General features: G+C 42.7%; 1 protein-coding gene across 3 annotated transcripts in view; it reads right to left on the reverse strand.

Moving 5' to 3' along the window:
- Nucleotides 1–20,279, reverse strand: part of LOC119435737 (D-aspartate oxidase-like) — a 67,446-nt gene that overhangs the window by 26,828 nt on the left and 20,339 nt on the right. The window contains exons 1-4 of one of the 3 annotated variants that reach the window (XM_049672822.1): nt 15,764–15,950; nt 9,548–9,650; nt 8,718–8,941; nt 5,244–5,367 (exon numbers count right to left, since the gene is read on the reverse strand). In XM_049672822.1, coding sequence (XP_049528779.1) covers nt 5,244–5,367; nt 8,718–8,941 — 348 coding nt within the window. In that variant the 5' untranslated portion in view covers nt 9,548–9,650; nt 15,764–15,950. Of the gene's footprint in view, nt 1–5,243; nt 5,368–8,717; nt 8,942–9,547; nt 9,651–15,763; nt 15,951–20,279 lie in introns of those variants that run through there. The other 2 variants (XM_049672819.1, XM_049672813.1) reach the window with 2 other exon arrangements.

Here is a 20,279-nt window from a genome sequence, read left to right on the forward strand (position 1 = left end):
TGGTCCGGTTGGTGGGGAGTTTTCCAAGAGGATTACCTCCAAGCTGAAGCCCCGCAGTCGGCGACTATAGCGGTGGATAGGAGTGTCCACTGTAGTAACAGGTTGCGGGTTTGAACTGGGCGTTGCACTCCACACAGGAGTTCCAAGCATCAGGGAGTACCCAGCACCTCAACCAGTGTCGCAAGACGCGAAGAACAGCACACAGGACGATGGTGCAACAACAAACACAAGCTCTATATTCAAGGCCCAAGAATAATTGGCCACGCCACTTTATCCTTTTCGGGAAGAAACATGCTTGCGCTCGTATCCCTCACTTCGTTGTCTTCTTTAGTCGTGACAATATAATCAAAGACAATACTGGTGACTTGTTCTTTTAAGATCTCTAAGATTAATGTTGCTGCTCCTGCTGCAGCAGCAGCAACAGCATGGCTTACAGACAGCAACAGCCTGGTTCAGCTCACTGTCCTCAGAATATATACCACATGATGAGCATGACCAAGTAAACAGGGAAAATGATGCATGGCGCTCTTCGCACAGTAAGATGATGCACTGTGAGCAGCAGTTCATAAGGGCTACAGGGATATTGCAGGGTTGAGTGACTTCTAGATATATTCCATATATGATTCATACTTTACAGAGAGAGAGAGAGGTGGGGGTGTAATGGATCAATAATGGGTAAAACGTATGACAATGTGATAAGCATTTATATACAATATGCCTCCGTTCCTGGCTCACTGTACACTCACTTCCAGTTATTTTTTGCTTACATGAGTTCAAGAAAACATCTGTACCTAGTAAACATTTTTGTAAAAGGTTACTTTCATATGAAATTACAGGTTTCATGAAGACTTCAACAGCTATTTAAAAAACCAGTGCTGCATAAACCACGAAGAATACAAGGTTGCAGTTTTAGAAAATCACTTAAGCGATCATGTCTCTCCAACACAGAAAATAAATAAAATAGTGAACATACGTGTCAAAAGAAAAAAAAGAGTGCTACAAGTAAGAAAAGTGCAGAACGAGCGGGATATTTTAGCTAGCATAACTTTCAATTTCTTTCCCAGCAGGCATGTTGCTACGCAATAAAGTGAGCAATAAACGGAGTAGTACTTGAACCTTTTCTCTTGCTTTTTTTTTCAGCATTTTTTTTCAATTTAGGTAGCTGCGAGTTCCATAATCACGATGCAAGGCCTCAATTGTGCACAACAAATCATTGATTATTAATTTTTTACAGTGAAGCTATTAGTGCAACTAGAAGCGATTAAAAGTGTCACATGAGTGTTTTTGTGCTATCCTGGGAGAAATAAATGTGACAAGTTTCAATTTCCAGGGAATTGGTCAGGATGGTCAGCAGGTGATGTGCAAGCAAACTTTAGTGTGTAGGTTAATTGCGGGCTTTGGAGAAAATTACTAATACAAGCACTCTAAAGTGTTATAGAAGCATTACACACAGGTTTTCCAAATGTCCTGGGAGAACTACATGTTGCACTGATTTTAAATTTGGAGAGAATGGATGTGTGGGCAAAGTTAAGTGTGTGGGTAATTATAACTTTGTGAAATCACTAAATACTTGTTTTCTCCCTCTTTAAAGGCATTTTATGATGTGTGTAGAATGTTTGACCATTGTCCTGAGAAAAACTAATGTGGCAGCGAATTTAAATTTCCAGGAAATGGGGGGCACATTATGGGTGATATGCAAGCAAAGTTTAGTGTGTGCATTAATAACAAGCTTTGGAGAAAATTGCTAACAGAACTCGAAAGAATTAAAGAAGCATTATATGCACATGAAGTCCTGGAAGAACAAAATGCAGCACAGAGTTTAAATTTTCTGAATGAGTTTCAATTAGAATGGGGATTTGGGCCATGTTATGGGAGATGCGTGGGCAACGTTTAAAGTGTATGGGTTAATATAATAAGGAAAATTGCAAACAGAAGCACTCCAAAGTATCATACAAGTGTTACTACACATTTTGCTGAAATATTGGGAAAAACTAATGCCTCACCAAGTTTACAGTTGAAGCGAATGAGGGGTATATATGTTAAGGTTGATACACTGGCAAAGTTTGCCAGTTAATTAGATGCTTTGGGAACAATTACTAAATACTCGTTTTCTCCCTCTTGAGAAGCGTTATATGAAGCACATATAATCTTTGCCCCATGGCCCGGAAGAACTGGGAGTTTACACTTGGAATAAATGGGAGGCATGCAATGGATGATGTGAAAGCAAAGTTTAAAGTGTGTGCATTAATTATGGCCTTTGGAGAAAATTACTTACAGGAATGCTCAAAAGCGTTGCACAATTTAATTGTTTTCCTAATGTCCTAGGAGAAGCAAATGCATCACTAAGCTTAAATTTGAAAGGATGGGGGCACATTATGGATGATGTGTAGGCAAATTTTACTGTTTGGTTTAATTGCAGGCTTTGAAGAAAATTATTTATACAACCATACGAAAGTAACGGCTTTGCTGAATATTGGGTTATGATTCTGCAAGGTTGCATAAGTCTGCTGCACGTTTTTATGCGAGTGGTTTGAAATGTGCACCAAGTGCAGTTGGTGGGCTTGAAGCAGGCCCACTGTTTACATTATGGATATCGGAGGTGGATGCCATAAATCACTGACATGCATGTCAGTCAGCCTGGTGCACCGGTCATGAGCTAATCCATGACTGCTTTTGAAAGCTGGGTGCCCTCAACCACATCAACCATTCTTTCCTCCTTCACATCCACATTCAGCAGACAATAATCCTGGCCTTCTGCTATCGCTTCTCTGGGAACACTGAGTGCCCTTCTGACTTTCTCTCCCGTTATCCTGTCAAATGCTCAGGATGCTCAGCTTTAGATGTGCCAGTCACAGTGTAGCCCACAACCTACTGCACTGGACTGACTGACTGACTCATATGTCAGTGAGTTGCCATGTCACCTCTAATTTGCATGATTAACCCTTCAGCCTGCTTAAATCTTGAAACCAAGCTGCACCAAGCATGTGTGGTCTTGAAGTGGTAGCACTAAAGGGACACTAAAGAGAAAAATAATTTTGGTTTTATTTGTAGGTTATCCTTTTACAACACAAATGTATATATATATATATATATATATATATATATATGCGTAATGCACACACACACACACACACACACACACACACACATATATATATATATGTGTGTGTGTGTGTGTGTGCGCATTACGGTGTATACATGTTTCATTGTTTTTCTCGGTTTATGTTCCTATATTAGCTGTTTATACCTTCATTTTGTTGCTGTGTTGGATTGCGCACTGTTGATGTTATATAATCATTATACTCTTATTCAATTATTGTCATGTTTGTACTTACATGTGTATATCAAAGAAGAATTATTCTTGCTCATTTCTTTGTAATCTTCAACTACCAGATGTTTAATTACTTCTAATATGTTGATCGTAAGCCTTAGGTGATACAATGTCTTTATTTACTTCTGTTATGTTGATTTGTATTTTCCCGCTATTTTTACCTTAGTTGCTAATCGTATGTTCTACATTTTTATACATGTACTAACAGGAGGTATCCTTGACAGTTTTACTTTAAGACCTCCTTCTGTATTACTATTACTTTGTAATTGTATTAATGTCTAATAATAATAAATGATTGACTGATTGAAATAAAGCCATTATTACCATGAGAAATCGCTTTGTAAGCCAGAAAAGAAGTAAGAACCAAAGACGGATGGCGACGCCGCCTTGAAATTCATACACCAGCTCAATGTCATGTATTTTGACAGTGTCTGTTCAGGCTTATGTAATTTTTTTTTTGTCAGCAAAAATGGGTCACATTGTATTCTGAATGAGCAAGTTTCTGTGAAGCTTTATTGAGCCACAATGGCACAACTATGTGAAAATATTTTGAAATACGTGACATCATGCACACTAACATGGTGGTACTGGAGTTCTGACCTGAAATTCAGAAAACGGAAATGTGACCTTCATTTTCTCTTCTAATAATCAACCTATTACAGTGAAGTTAGCAAAAAAATTCACCGATGATTACGTTACTCCCTAATGCAAAATTTGTGTGCAGCTCTATACGTGCTTTCATTTCACAATGTATTGGCTGGTGCAGACAATCTGTCTCGTGCGGCACGTTGCAAACGGATCGAAGTGTGGCGTGACTGACTCGCTAATCGGGAGATCACGAAAGGCAGCACGTGGGCGAGGCGTGGGTGCGATTCACAGCAGCCGCCGCAGAGAGACCTCCGCTCATGCAGCACTTTGTTTCCATATATGGTATCGGTAGACGCGCTCGCCACATGCCTTATCGATGGCATCATTGGTGGACAGACGACGTGCGCTACTCTGGTGCCACCTCGTAGCAATCGTCGCCGCAGAACACGTCTTGCGCGACACTACGGTTAATGTTCTTCTCACGCTTTCACCATACCCTCCTCCTCCGCTATCCTCCTTGCACTCTCTTCCCTATCACCGTCTTTCATCCTCCGGTGCACTCCGCATTCGCCCTTTCATCCTTCGCTGTGCTCGTTCGCTCGGTTACGCCGAGGGACTCCGACGCTCAATGCAGGAACGGATGCCTAAGAGCTGCGCTCAAAAAGTTTTGAAGGAATACTTTGTCAGACCAAACTGACTTAGTGTTTCTTTTTAGTGTCCCTTTAAAACACTACGATGTAATTTGATGTTGCAACTATTAAGGAACTAAGGCTTAGTATTGCAATTAGTACCTAGGTTGACTACTCTCCATTATAAAAAAGTTAGGGAAACATTTTGTGTTGACACTCATTAAGTAATAACTAAAACATCTGCTGGACTGACATTGCATTTTAGCAGTGTTAATTTCTGCTGTTCATAAAAACCTCAGGCTTTTCTTTCAGAATGCTTATTGATACCCTGACCTGCATATTAGTGATAGCAGCTACATTAAAATAAGCATGAATTAGCTTTAACTTATTATTTATTTCGTTCTAGGACTCCAACAGGTTTGAAGCATTAACAGTGGAGGCAGAAGTGAGAAATATTGTCAGTTGGTTACGTGGTCAGCCTCATGTAAGTAGATTCCACCTTTCTGTGACATTGTAAGAGATGCGAAGACCATTTCATTGCGAGTAGATTGAAGTGCAAGTGGAAGACGGGGACAACAGGACAGACATGGACAAGAGCTGTCCTGTCGTCCCTGTCTGCCACTCGTGCTTTTATCTACTTATTACAAATACAACCTAACTCCCTCCCAAGCCTTTGTCAATTTCATTGGTTATACCACAAGTTTCTCCGGGTTGCTTGAACTGAGGGCATAGCCAGAAAGCCTCTTGATTCCAGCTGTTTCAGCAGTATTGCCATGCAACAGAATCTCGTAATGTCTGAATGTTGCTCTGAACCACTCTCTGAAAGGATTAAAATAAAGAGCAATGTTTAAGAAGGACTGTTAACAGAGCCATATCAAAGAAAATGCAATGTATATTAGACAGGGCCTATTTTATGTATTTATTTGTAAGTGAAACATGACAAAAGCTCATCAAAGGCACCTCCCACTGTCCTGTTGCTTGCAGCCACCAAGTACAGTTGAAAGAGCAAAGAGAAAACTAGTACTGAGCTGCAGCCATATTCTGTGTCAATCATTTTCAGTGATATCACTTTCAGCAGTCACTGATTGGACAAGCCAGATGGCAGAACACCTGTCACTCTAGTGAGGTGTTACTACAGTGAGCCGTCATACCCAGAAGCTGGAAGCTACGTCACACAAAAGTGAAAGTGTCCCTGAAAGTAAGCGGTGAAGAATATGGCTCCTGGGTGTTCAATGTACCCAGACAACACAGAACATCCTGTGGATGTCCCTAAAAGATCCGAACGTCCTAGCTTTTTATGGGACGTACTGAGGACGTCCACAGCACCATGCCCACGATAAATATTAAACACAACATTCACTGCCAGTCGTATTGTGAACCTAACTTGACATATATCCGGGCAACATCCTCAGCAGGATATTCTCAGAATGTTGCTTTCAGGTGTGTTTATTTGGGAGCTTCATGCTCTCCCGAACGGAATTGAGTATAACCAAGAACAAAACACAAATGGCACATAGAAAGAAAAAAAAGTTTATTTGTGGACTATTTTGTTTTAAGCATTATTACTATTATTATTATTATTATTATTATTATTATTATTATTACGTTATCAATATTGGCCGTGGTGTCCAAAGCGCTCATTGCAACAAGGGTTCTCTTGAGTAACAAAAGCAGATTTTGAAAGCTATGGTACTGTAGGTGCATAGGTGGTGCTGCACCTGAGTTAGTTCGTTTGATACCGAACTGCTTTTTTAATCATGGAAAGAAACAGACGCAAAATTTCTTAGATTTCACTGCACATGAAAGCACACAAATCTCAAAACGGAGCCCTACAATATGGGTTCTCATATCCAAGCTGCATCATGCATTTATTAAGCCAATTTGTTAATAATGAATTATGTTCTAATTACACTGTCAAACAGTGTGCCTTGGAACACGTCCTGACATCATCCTAAAATGGTCCTCCAATTATGTACCTGGTATGTTCTCAGTTTCTACTTGGGACAGAAATTCCCCTGATCAGGAGCCTTTTAGGATTAGTGCACGACATCCTTAGGATGTACGAATGTCCTGGTAGCGACATGCCAGAGTCTTGTTAAGGATGCATTTGTGTTGTCTGGGTAGTCACCTTCACTAAGGTGGTTGACTGCCTTAGTTGAAGGGTGAATGTTGCAGAATTAATGAGCACTGATGCCCTCGCCCCCCCCCCCCCCCAAAAAAAAAAAAGAAAGAAAAGAAAAAAAGATGACCTAGGGAAAAACAGAAGGGTCATTTCAGAACCCATGCCTTTATTGCCCTTGCCCTTTATTGCCACAATGAAGATGAACATACTGGAGCCCATACGTGATTACATTTCAAAATTTCTATCTTAAATGACTCCATCTAATTTTCTCAATGTTGTCAGGATGCTCAAAAGTGCTCTTAAACAATTTGCTGCCCTAGGGTAATATTTTGTAATTGCTTCAAAAAGTGGCAATAAGCTATCAAATGCAAGAAAAATGCCTTTAAGTCTTTACATTCTGTCAGTGTCTTCATTTTTTTACTAGAAGTGCACAATGTCTCATATCTTGTTGAAACCTGTAAAACAGTTTGCACTGCAATGGTGAACCTTGTGCTTTGTGCACATTAATGGGTACAGCGACACTTGTTTTGTTATGCCTCACCGACTATGTGCGAAGACCCCTTCACCAAATGAGAAATGATGTCATGTTGATATGTTGTTGCCAGACAATTGCAATTGACGTTTGAGTGACACTTTCCAGTCTAGGAGGTTACAATCAGAACGTTGTGAGCTCGTGACAAGTAACCAGAAGAGTAAACAATGTGTCGTCTTCCTTTCGTCCTGTGCATCAAAGTGAATGTCTACTGATTTCCCCCCCCAAAAAAATATAGAAGTAGCACAAAGATTGTATAAATCTCTGTTAAGGAGATTAGACTATAAATTCTTTAGACTATAAACTTAATCAGACATGTTTCACCACCCTAATGTAAGCCCCTACAATTACTTGGTCCAAAATTTTTCACAATGCATGAAAATTATGAATATTCACAGCTGCTAACATTTACACATTGCCTGGTTTCAGGTGTCAGGTTTGGCTCATCCATGCTCTTCATGTTCTAATTCAGGAATCAACCCCTTAACTGCCAATGACGAGGTAACTCGTCATCACAACAAGCTTTCTCTGGTGCCGACGATAACTTATCGTGAACTTTCCGCAATTTTTGCTCATGTCTATAAGCGCAGTTTCTTGTAATTTTGACAAATATATAATACACAATGATTTTTGCTATGTTTTTTCAACAAGACCAGTAAAAATACAATAGGCATTCTTGGTATCAGATTTTTTAGGAAACATTAGCACAAAATTTGCCAGGTTAAAAAATTCCGCACTTTAAAAATGTTTTTCAGAATTTGTCATGGCAGCTCAGGGTTTTCAAAAAAATTATAAGCTAGTGATGTAAAAGTTTTTGAAGTACTGTCATAACATTCCTGTGCGTGGACGGATTAAAAGTAAACACATTGTCAAAAGTGAAGGATATAACAGCCTAAGTACTAAAGATTATTAGATCACACCTCAGGTAGCTCCAGTGGATTAAGCAAAAAACAGTACACTGAAATTGAACTGGGCAGCCGAGAGAGCCACGTTGCATGATGCCAGTGGTGAATTTCAGACATGCATGTGCCGAGACTGTTCTTGTGTCTCGTGACTACTCCTTAGAAAAAAAAAAAAGACAAAAAAAGACAAAAAAAAAAAAAAAAAACTTCATGAACGTCATGTTGCTGCCAAAACCTTTATGCCAGCAGAAAAATTGAACATAGCTCAATAAGAATCCTACACCTCGTGTAAAGAAGCTTTACAAAATGCTAGAACCAGAACGGCTGCTTCTGTGCTGACATCATATCAATTTGTCCAATGGCACAGATCAGGAGTGCATATTCCAGCCTTTAATTTAAACAAATGTACAGAACTCTCAGCCAAGCCATTCGGTTTATGACCACACCGACCAGGAGAACACTCCAAATTAAATTCTGTTGGTCTGTGGACCAAGAAAATATTGCTGGAGTTTTCCTTTAAAAGTTTAACTGAAAGAGCCAGTGGGCAAGTTTGACTTGATGAAAATATCACTACTTCAAAATTTAATGCGATATAATATGCATTAAGCCACACCTCGTAATGTCAAGTGTTGGTCCTATATTTTCATCTGGACGGAAGAACCCAGCAGCACCAAAGCTTAGTGTGTCTTGAATGAAACGATCAGCAATGACTGTAACAGAAGTGCCTGGAATGTTGTTCTGGATGCACAAGGCTGTTGAAAGGCCAATGACACCAGCCCCAATCACTACCACTCTCGTACGTTGCATCCTCCCCACTTGGCTTTGATGTTCAGTCATCTGCACAAGATGTGAAAAATTTTTATACGCTTTAAGTCAAAAAGCTTTATAATCTAACACATTTAACTCATTGCGATGTAGGTGGCTTGTTGTTCACGGTGTTGCATAAGCTAAACCAAGGTTCAGAAATGGAAGTGGTATGTCAGGCATCAATGTCACTGATAGAAACTGGTAAGCAGTTCTATTGCAAAAGTGAAAGAATATTCTGCAATGCAATAATTTAAGTCAGGTTTGTAAATTTTAACAGAAGGGATGTAGGTTAAAGATTGCACCTTCATTTTAAATGTTTAAGTGTTTTTACTTAATAAGCTATGCCGAGACATTCTACTCTTATGCGTAAAAACATCTACATACAATTTTAACATTTGCTCATACTTGATATATTATTCAGCTCCATGCTCACTCGCACTCGATTCATATTCTCGGAACACTCACTTGCATTCACATTTACTTTCAACCACATCATGGCTGTGCAGTGAAACAGTGAATGAGCGTGTGGTGCAACCTGTGGCTCATTTGCATACACACTTGCTTCCATTCACACTCATTCATACAAACATCCATACACAACCACTAGAACTGATCACAGGCATTGACACTACTGACTAGGGTATCTTTCCAATGCTCAGTGCAGAGGCCTTGCTCTCTTTTGCCACTGGCAAGTGTGGGCTTTAATTTCACTTCATGGATGTATCACTTTATCTGAAAACTTTAGTTTGAGAGCACAAGTGATGCTTGTGACAGCAACTTTTCACAAGCAATTGTTTGCTAAGTCTTTAAAACTTTGTTGAATGTGCACTTCAATCTAAACCCCACCATTCTTAAAGTGCAATTTATGTTATCAGTGGTGTTTATTTCTTAGAGACACATTGGACAAAACACTTCAAGTAATTTTTGCACAGAGTGCCTGCTAAACCATGCAACCATATTTAAACACACTTTATAGTGATTGCCATTATGGGTTCTTCACAGTACACGTAAATCTTTGTTATTCTATATCACTAACCAATTCTGCTAAAATTGAAAAGAAAATTTGCAGCTAGGTCTCCCTCAGGAAAAAAAGAGGGCTTGGGTGTAGCTCACCTTACCTGGGGGACAAGAGCAAAATAGGCACAGACACATGGCACTAACTTTCAATATCTTTATTCCCAAGAACAAAGCTATATACATAAGCTTTCACCAAGTGTGTCACTGAACACGCACTCAGAGAAACAATGCAACGGGCAACAATATAACACACGCGACTTAGTATACTAATCTTCGTATACTAAGTAAGTATACTTACTTAGTAAGAACAATCTTAGTATACTAAGATTTACAATCAATCTTTAGTGGAGAATTTTTCACATGCTGCGATTGTAAATTGCGGTATAAACAATGGGTTTTGCATATTATTTTGTTATATTCTCACTCTGAGCACATGTTTAGTGACGCACTTGGTAAAAGGTATAATGTATATCTTATATCCTGCAAATGAAGATGTAGAAAGTGCCGTGTGTGTGTCGCTCTGTTGTTCTGTGTCGGGTGTGCTACACCAACACCTTCTAGTATTATGTAACAAGTCAACAGGCAACCCTGCATGCTCTTTGTGTAACCACTTTTCCAGCAAAAAATAAAACCTTCTGATAAATTTTACTGTCTGCCACTATGTCTACATTCAGCCAAAATAAGTGGTTTAGCAGCCAACAGGAAACTTTTATTTTTTAATTTAATCTACGATACATTTTGGAAAAAGCTAGTATATGGGCTCTGTGTAAACTCCTGGTCACATGATCTTTTCTTTTTCTGAGGGGGGGGGGGGGGGGGCAATTTCCTCATGGTTTCACTTGTGCTCATATGAAAGGCAGCGAGAGGGACAGCAACTACGTAAGGCTTTACCGCAATAGATGTTGTGAGCTCTTCACAGTGTGCTCACAAATACTTTGTACATATATAAGCAAATCACGCCACAGCCTGAATGGGCAATGGATTCTTTAGGATTTGAACTTGGGTCTGCCGTGTGAGTCGATCAAGTGCTACCTCAGAGCCAGTCGTACATTCTTGACTCCATGCAACCTTTGTAGAAAACTCTGTGCTCCACTCCACGCTCCCTTCGCCGCGCAGGTGTCCTGTCCCACACTGGGCTCCCTCGATGGCGCGCAAGCTCCGCACATGCTAAAGCTTTAGCACATGGTAATATGCCTAGATGTACTCCTCAACCGCCACTCATCGAGGCACCCTAGCTAGCTCATGGCATGCAATCCGCACATGTTCTGGGTAGAGTGTAATAGAATAAGGTTGAGTGGGACGAGCGGCTGAAGCAACGCATGCTTTGCAATGAGGTGCCCCACGATGAAACATACTTTGGCGGCGCTGCGATCAAAGTGGATTGGGCCGCATCAAGGTCGCGCCAATGGAAACTGCTAGCGATTCTGCTCAGCAGGGTCGTTCATAGTGCTTCGCGCGCTGCTATTTGCGATCAGAATGCCAAAATGGTGTTCCTAATTACATATGATGTGTATTTATGTCTTAAAAATAAATGCGTTTTTTTTACGTCACGCGGTGATTGTGCGTGCATTGCGGCTGCAGTGTCGACTTTCATTCAACTATGTTATTGTAGTTGCCTTGAAGAATAAATATTTTGCTTGTTCTTCAAGCAGTCAAGCAGCATGTGTCTCTCGTGTGTATTCTTGCACATAAAGTTTCCAGTAGTAGGCTGTGCGAAACACAGATAAAAAGAAAAGAAGAAAAAAAAAACTATGCTTGCTGCTTCAACAAAAAACATATCTGCCCCATATATCCAGCGCCCTGTTCTGTTCTCAGATTTACGTGAAGTATACTTAGAGAAAAAAAATTTTTAAATCCAGCACAACATTCTGTTCATGTTTGTTGTGTCTTCCTCGTGTAACAGAATGCGGAGTAATTGGTACGGGTCTTTTATTGGGTCTGACCTCAGGCACCGAAAACAGACTTATTTAACTATTCTATATACTAATCTTTGGCCCGCAAGCCATGCTCAATTTTTTTTCCAATCCATGCTTAAAAAAATGCTGGCTCTCCCGTAATCGACAGTATGTAAGCATGAAATGGCTACCGGCAAAGCAGATTGGGGCCGTGACGCAGGCCTGAAAGCTTATTGAGCCTAAATGAACCTGCTTTGAACTGAACCTCGTTGCAAGCTTTAATGGTTCTACTGGGGAGTGATGAGTTGTGGGTTCGCATGCCTCATGTGTGATATGTGCCATGCCCTTTTAACCTTGCAAGCCGCGTCTCGGCCAAACAACCATCCACGGCGCGCCATACGCTGCCGGCCTGGTCATGCAGCGTGGCGCCATCTCTCGAAGGAGGCGCAAAACCCGTGCCACAAAACTCACGGACCGCTGGCATTGAACAGAGCACAGGCAATCCTGTCGCAGCGCTAAAAGGTGACAAGTGTATGGTGCACTGTATCTGCCTTTTGAACGTCGCTATTGTAAATTACAAATTAAACTTCAGCGTACTAGAAGTTACAGTTTGAGTGATATTGTGAACAGACATTAGGAAGAAATCAGGAGCAATATTTTTTTGTAACCTGTTTGGGCAGTAACTAGCATATGTAATGCAGTCCTGTACGAGTGGTTCGGGGCCAGAGACCGCATTTTTCTTAAAGGGGCCCTGAACCAACCCTCGGGCTTGGTGAAATAACATAGTCCGCGGGTAGCATACGCTGCTGTGAACATCTCAGCCAAGTTTTGCTGTCGTACGCGGTGCGTGGAGCTTGCTAGCGGAGCGCGAAGTCACCTTCCTCTCAAACGCCCTCATTTCAACAGAGCCATGATCCTCACTCTCTTCTGTGTGCTTTATTGTGCAATAAAGCACATTCCAATACACGGCTGCTATTCGTAGCTGCGGTCAGTTACACCGCGGCCGCCGCGTGGTGCCACCACGAGTCCACTGGCTAAGTGCACTGCGGCTCGCTGAGGACAACCGCGTTTGGCTTACATTTAGCGGGGCGTAGACACCAAAATCGGAAACTTGAACAGCGCGCCACAGTTTTGAAGGTGGAGCGTTGTGGCCCCGCCCCACTCTGCAGTAGTCTTCGTAATGCCACAGCCGGACTCGACTCCACCCTCCATGCTCGGAGAGTCGAGTCCGGCCGTGGTAGTGCAAGGCATTGAAGAAGGGAGGGGGAGCACAGCGGAGGCTGTGTTTGATTGCCAGTAACTCCGCTTCTGCTGAAAGCATTGAAGTACTTTTTGCAGCAAAGTATTTCTGAAATAGCCTATTTTCACCTCAAATGTTTTTCTCCACTACGACAAAAAGTGTTTCAGGGCCCCTTAAAGTTTTGACTGGTTGCCCGGATGATCTCATTTTGCCCTCGCAACGATGCCCGGATGTTCTCGTTTCGTTCTCGCCCCCTTCTCATGTTGAGTGCCCGGATAACGGCTCTGGATTTTGGCTCAAGGTCTCTTGACGGTCACCAGAAATGGGAGCTAGAAGCATTTCATGCTTTAAAAAAAATACAAGCCGGCGCAGTTGCGCTTCTAAACTGGACCTCACGGTTTCAACCCAGGCCGCGAGGAATTCTATGGGGACGAAATGGAAAAACACTCGTGTACTTATACTTGGGTGCATGTTAAAATCTGTCCGAGTGGTGCCTCCTCCTTGGTGCCTCATTCAGCCAATGAGCAACCTGACAGTACCTGGAGTCCGGAAAAAACTAGATATGTCATCACCGGCTCTTAAACAGCTTACCTTACTACTATTATATGAAAAGTACCGGAATTACACCCACATATACACCGACGGCTCCGTCTTGCAGAACAGCTTTACCGCCGCTGTCGTTATTCCAGAAAAAGCCACCACTATCAAGATGAAAACATCTCACTTGACAACGTCGACGGCAGCAAACTCGCAGCGCTTCGAGTCGCACTACATTTTATTAATAATGAACCAACACACAAATGGTCCATTTTCTGCGACTCGAAGGCGGCACTGCAGAGTTTACTGTCAGTCTTACGGTGCGGTCCACAGGAACAATTGGTTTTCGAAATCACAGAGGCCATACACCACCTGACTGAGAAAGGACACGAAATAATCTTTCAGTGGCTGCCAAGTCACTGTGGAATCATTGGCAATGAACGTGCCGATCAAGCTGCTCGTTCAGCTCATGAAGAAGACAACCGCCTATCGATCCCGCTGTCTAGGACAGATGCTGCAAGGATGCTCCACCTACTTGCATGCCAATGCACTTCATCAGACTGGAATAAACCACATTTTATGCACGTCCAATTATACACCTTGGATCCAACCATAAGCCTTCGACTTCCACCAAGACTTCCCCGAAGAGATGCGACCCTTCTGTGTAGGCTATGGTTGGGCGTCGCATTCACCAATGCCTACGCGTTCCACATAGGGATGGCCGACAGTGCAGCATGTGACAATTGGGGAGACGCGGAAATGATTCGTCATGTTCTTTGTCAGTGCCCACAATACAGTGTGCAGAGACAATTGCTTTCCGTCGTGCTGAACCAGTTGGACGACCAGCCTTTATCGGAAGAACGAATTCAGCAACATCGACGCGACTCAACATCGCATCAGACAAGTGCTCCTGCGCTTCCAGAAGTCCACTGGCCTGTGTGAACGTCTGTGATTTGAATGCCTCTTCTGTTACCTATGCCTGTGTCTCTTTATTTTGTGTGTTTTTTTTTTGCTCTCTCTCTCTCTCTTTGCACTCTCTCCAACCCCTTTATCCCCCACCCCAGTGTAGGGTAGCAAACCGGAAACTCCCTTCCAGTTAACCTCCCTGCCTTTCCTCTCTCGCTTGCTCTCTGTCCGAGTGGCCGCGGCCGCTAGGTTCAACGGCGCGCGCGTCCGCCTGGGTCGCTGTATCTTGAAAACCATCTGCGGCGGCGACAGAGTTTTCCCTGTGCTGTGTTTTCGCCTCTTAATTTGCGTTGAAGCGAGATGCAGCATGAAGGTCAATTCGCTCGCTGCTGTGGCCGCGCTTTCACACTCCAGCGTTTTGAAAACGAGTTTCCGCGGTTACCGCGGTCATCGAGTGAGGTGCGTTCATGTTTGCTTGTGCGCGCATGACACCATGCTTGTTAATTTAGTTAGTATGCCTATGTTTACAAGTTCATACGGCCGACGATAAAACTACCATCCTTACTTCGTATAGCTGTTCACTAAATTGCTATCGCACTCGATGCTTCGCCTATCGGGCGAAACTGCGATTTAATATAGGTAGGGCATTAGGCAAATAATAAGCTTGGTGGCGCAATCCACCGCCCCGTTTCAAAGGGGACGCTCATAGCATCCATCCATGCATCTATTTGTTTAGGGAGCTTTTACTAGAGCTTTTACGCACACACACGCTTGAGAGAGAGTGAGAACAGAGAACGTCACGAAGTCTGCGTCGTGAAAGGACAGGGAAAAAAAAAACAAGGACTCGCCGACTCATTGTTTGACAGCCGTCAGATGGCAACGTCGGACAGAAACAGCGTCGCGTTACGCGTTACTGCTTCGAACTGCGAACAAAACTACAATTCTGTTTTTTTTTTTCCTTTTTTTTTTTATCAAGGTATCTCCGTGTAGGGAATCTAGGGAAGAAACAGCTGAGCGCGTCAGCGCACTTTGTTTACTTGCCGTCGTCGCATGTGTGTAGAAGAGGCTTAGCCAAGCATTAGAAAATTTGTAATATGTTAAATACAAGCTTGTTATCATAATGCGCCTGCGTAACTAATAGACGCCCTGTAACACCCGCGTTCCTGCGCGTAACTTGCTCGGATGCGACAGACGAGATAGAGCTGTAAAGCGTTGTTGAAAGAGCAAACTAGCATTAACGGCAAGGAGTGAACATACCTTTAAACAGTTCGGCGAGAAAATAGGAGCATACACTATATGTGCCACGACCAGGCAATGGACCAGCGTCCACTAACTATATGATTTGCTGCACTTCGCTAATGCGTTATCGAAACCTGTCGAAACCCCTTCGTAGTCAGCTGATGGTCGTGTCAAGTGGCGGGCTTCCAGTCTTCTTGGATTCGTTGGTTTCGTCGAGTTCGCTTAGAGGACGCCACTGGTCAGTCGATGAATGTCTGTGATTTAATGGCGCCACATTTGAGTTGTAATGTTTTCAGCAACAGCTACTGCTTTACTACTTTGATCACTATGAGTCTCTCATGTCTAAATTCTAGATCTTTAACAACTGCTAACTGCTCTCATCACAAGCACTCCAACTACGATTAGAAAGATTAGGACCGTGCATCATTCCGGAGTTCACTAGAGTCGTCGCCGAGGGCCCCGAGGCATTCATCGCCTACCCCCTCAACACACGCTAGCGTGGCACGCCAGACGTGTACGTTACCGAAAAAAAAAAAAGAGAGAGAGAGAGAGAGAGATTGCAATTACAATTTCTTCATTGAAACTGTAATTGATTACAGTTACCAATTACTGTGCCACGAAGTTAATTGCGGAATTACTTGAAGATATTCGATTATTTTTACGTTACTTTTCCCCGAACATTTATTAACATCGCACAGATAACGTAAACAGAACCAGCTGGCCTGGCACTTTCACACATTGCTTATCTTCACTAAATGATAACGTAAACAGAACCAGCTGGCCTGGCACTTTCACACATTGTTTACTTTCACTAAATTGTTTTTCAACATTTATTCGTTTATCTTCCCCCGTTTCTGTTGTGAAGGCATCAGCAGCGACACTGAAAACTCTCTTGATATGAGTGAGGGGGGATAATGCGGTGTTAAGTATAAAGATCTTGCTAACGGGTACGATTCCTCAGGATCTGGGTCCTCTATGAGGCGCAGCGCTTCATTGTTGCTGATACTTGGAGCAGACGGTCCCGGTTGACATACCTGTACCGGCTCAATTCGTCGGCCAAGATTTGGTGCAGCGTTGAGAAAATAAATTCTGAGCTCCTGGGTTTGCCTGTCTGAAAATCAGCCAGGCTGCTTCATGGCACGATCTCGGGTGTTCTACTGCTATTCCCGCCGAATTAGGTTCTCAAAGCTGCATCATCTGGTACACCTTGTCATCGTCAATAAAGTAAATGGTTACATGTAATTGGTTACTGGAAAAAAGTAATTGAATTACAGTGAGCGTTACCATGCACTTAAACGAAGTAATAGTTCAATTATGAAATTACGAAAAAAATAATGTATTACAAGAAATTAATTACGTGTAATTCGTTGCGTACAAATCTGCTCCACGCCCATCTTGCGGAAGCGCTGAGAGTCCAAGCATTAACTGTTCAGTGGTCGAGATAAGCAATAGCCTTTTAGAGTACTGGTGGAAGAAAATACATCTATAGAGCCGGGTTCGGTTACAGGCATATAGGTAACCGTACAAGGTTTAATGATGCTCGTAAAGTTTTAATGAAGAGCAAAAAGATCAATGAGAGATAATATAGTCACTGATGCTTCTCTGTGCAATGAGTAGGCATGAATGGGGAACTTCTCTGAATCCCCTCTTCAATAGTTTCACACTCTTCGCCCTCCCGACTTCACACCCATATTTCAGGCAGACGTATTAGTGAATATACTAGCACTAGGATAACTTCCCCAAAATGTATCATTATCTGTTATTGTGACCGACTCGCTGTATGCACGGCACTTACTGCATCCTCAAAATCAAGAATTCTGTGAACATTCTGCTTAATCGTTCCTCCGTACTTACGGCAAGTTTACTTGCTTTGGGTATCGGGACACTGTGGGTGGCACGTGAATGAAATGGCTGATTCACTCGCACGAGCATCCCTCAATGGCCCTGTCATCTTTGTTTTGCCGACATCGGCTTATGTTCTCGAGGCTAGGTACAGAAATTTCTTCATATAGCAAAATTCTGCAGAATCCACTCTAACAACGACTCCTGAATTCCATCATATTTGTTTCCTGTGGAATAATAATTGGTGTCCTTCAAGAAAATTTGAAGTTTCCTTTAGAAAATTGAGATGCTGTGTTCCGCCTTTAAATTTTTACTTGCACAGGTCTGGTCTGGCTGTGTCTCGTCTATGTTATTTTTGCAGTGTTCCTGAACCTATTGAGCATTTTTTTCCTCTCGTGCCGCCGGTTTTCAAGACTAAACAAACTTTTAGAAGTATCATTTCCGAAACTTGGGCTATTGCTAACCTCGCCAACCATTCTCTCTTTTGAGGCGTCTTCACTGGGATTCAGCTACAGGGATGCTCTTCTCGCCATTTACAATTTTATTAGGAACACAAAAAAGATAGTTCACAGGGGTGTGTGCCATTGTGCTGGGCCATTGTGCCATTCTGCATTATATACCGCCAGGATCGGCCCACATTTTCTGTTCGCACGTTACGGACTAACGCTCGGCTTAAACACGCGCGCCCTGGACTGAGGGAATCGATGAATTTTTTTTAAAATCTTAGAATAAAGTGATTTCTCTCTCTCTCTCTCTCACTCCGCTGTTAAAAGCATCATTTCGTAAAAATAGGGCAACTAAGCTGAACGAGTAAAATAGTATAAAGAAGTTGCACAAGCACTGGGGGGAAGCGCACCTTTCTGCACCCGTGAGAAATATGAAGGGTGTAACAAAGGAGTATCCTTGTTTCGGATACTCAAATATTCGAGTGTGAAAATATCTGGAACCTGTCCAGATTTTTTTTTTCAGCTCTATGCGTTGTGTTTTACTTGTATTTCTTCGTGCTTCACCTAATTAACAGCTACCTTGATCAAGGTACGTATCGCCGACATAACTTTGCCGTTGCGTTTGCGCGCTTGCTTCACGCCTGACGATGCGTAATTAGGGAGGTGTTCGCAGTGTAAGAAAAAAGCTGAAATGGGAGTAAATGGCGGGTCTATATAGCCACAGGAGGCAGTGATATAGCGCATTCCCGGATGGAAATTATACTCCGCTTAGCTGGAGTAAAATGTTTACTCTCCTGCTGATCGGAGTCTTTGAATGGAATTATGGGAGTATACTTCCATGTGGGAGTTTTTACGGGCAGCTATGGAAGTATTCATATCCATCTGATAGACTTTAGGGTTTCTTTTGGGAGTTATTTAACGCGAAAGCCTTAGGGCCCTTCACACTTGCAACTAGACGACGTCCCGCGACCGATTGCGACTGGCGACCAGAAAGCTACTCAAGGCTAACGATAGCTAAGGACACCTGGGAATTTTTAAATTGAAGCTTTCTTAGCTTACTCCTGGGGTTTGACGAGGCGACTCCTCCTGGGTCGCTGGGTATTTCACCGGATTACAGAAACGTTATATGTACGCCGGATGGAAACTCCAGCAAAAGCGTTTATATTAGCCCTAAGAGGAGGGAGAAGTTTATTTAAGAAATGGCTGAGTGGTAGACCTGAGGTTGACTCCTCTAGTTTGCTACTCGGCGCCAGGATAAATGAAATTAAATTTGCCTGGCGGAAAGTGGGCATGGGATGGCAGCAATGGCACACTCCTTGCTGAGACCGTTCTTCTTTTACATCCAGATACTACCGCTAATCGGACTGTTTCCTGTCCGCGCCTGGAACCCATCCAACGGAGCCTGTACCACGCCCTACCTTAATTGCTGAAAACCCTGCCTTTGCATCAAGCGGCGTTTTTCTGTTCCCTTCTTGTCTGCGCACGCCGGAAATGTCAGCGTAATCATCGTACCGGATCTTTTCATCAAACCAACGGCATAGACGCATGCGTCACCCTGTGGTACGCATATAAATAGGCCAACGATGGCGACCTTCGTCAGTGGGCATGAGGTGGCAGCAATGGCGCAGTCCTTGCTGAGACCGTTCTTCTTTTATATCCAGGTTGGTAACTCGACTTCCCTTTACTGTATAAGCGCTCTAGCAATCGCGCTTTGCAACTCGTCCCATGCCCGGACATTTTGTAGTGTTTATTTACCGACTGTGTACATGTCACAAAGTTGCTTGTGATGTCCGGAGACACTGAACTTAACCCTAGCCCTCCTAAACCTGATCCCAGTTGTAGCACTAACCTGGTCTTTGAGGCCATTAACTCTCTTGCTACTAAAATGGATGTGCGTCACGCTGAGCTAATCTCAACTCTTAATGAAGTGAAAGCAAACTAAAAATTACTTGAGGAGCGTGTTACAAGCATGAATGCCAGTTTAGCGTCCGTAGAAGAGAAAGTTGCTGCACTTGAAACTCAGCAGGAACCTGCTCATATCCAAGGCATCATTACCGAAACTATGAAAAGTGAGAATGCATCGGCGCAATCTCGTCTGGACGATTTCGAGGACAGGTCAAGGAGAGATAACTTGATTTTCTATGGTATCGCCGATAGTGCCTCTGAAAATTGGACGGAAACAGAAAAAAAGTTTCGATCAATTCTTGTGTAATCTTTCGCACTGCAATTACCCGTAGAAGGAATTG

The sequence above is a fragment of the Dermacentor silvarum genome, chromosome 1, assembly GCF_013339745.2.
Source record: "Dermacentor silvarum isolate Dsil-2018 chromosome 1, BIME_Dsil_1.4, whole genome shotgun sequence".
NCBI classification, from domain to species: Eukaryota; Metazoa; Arthropoda; class Arachnida; order Ixodida; family Ixodidae; genus Dermacentor; species Dermacentor silvarum.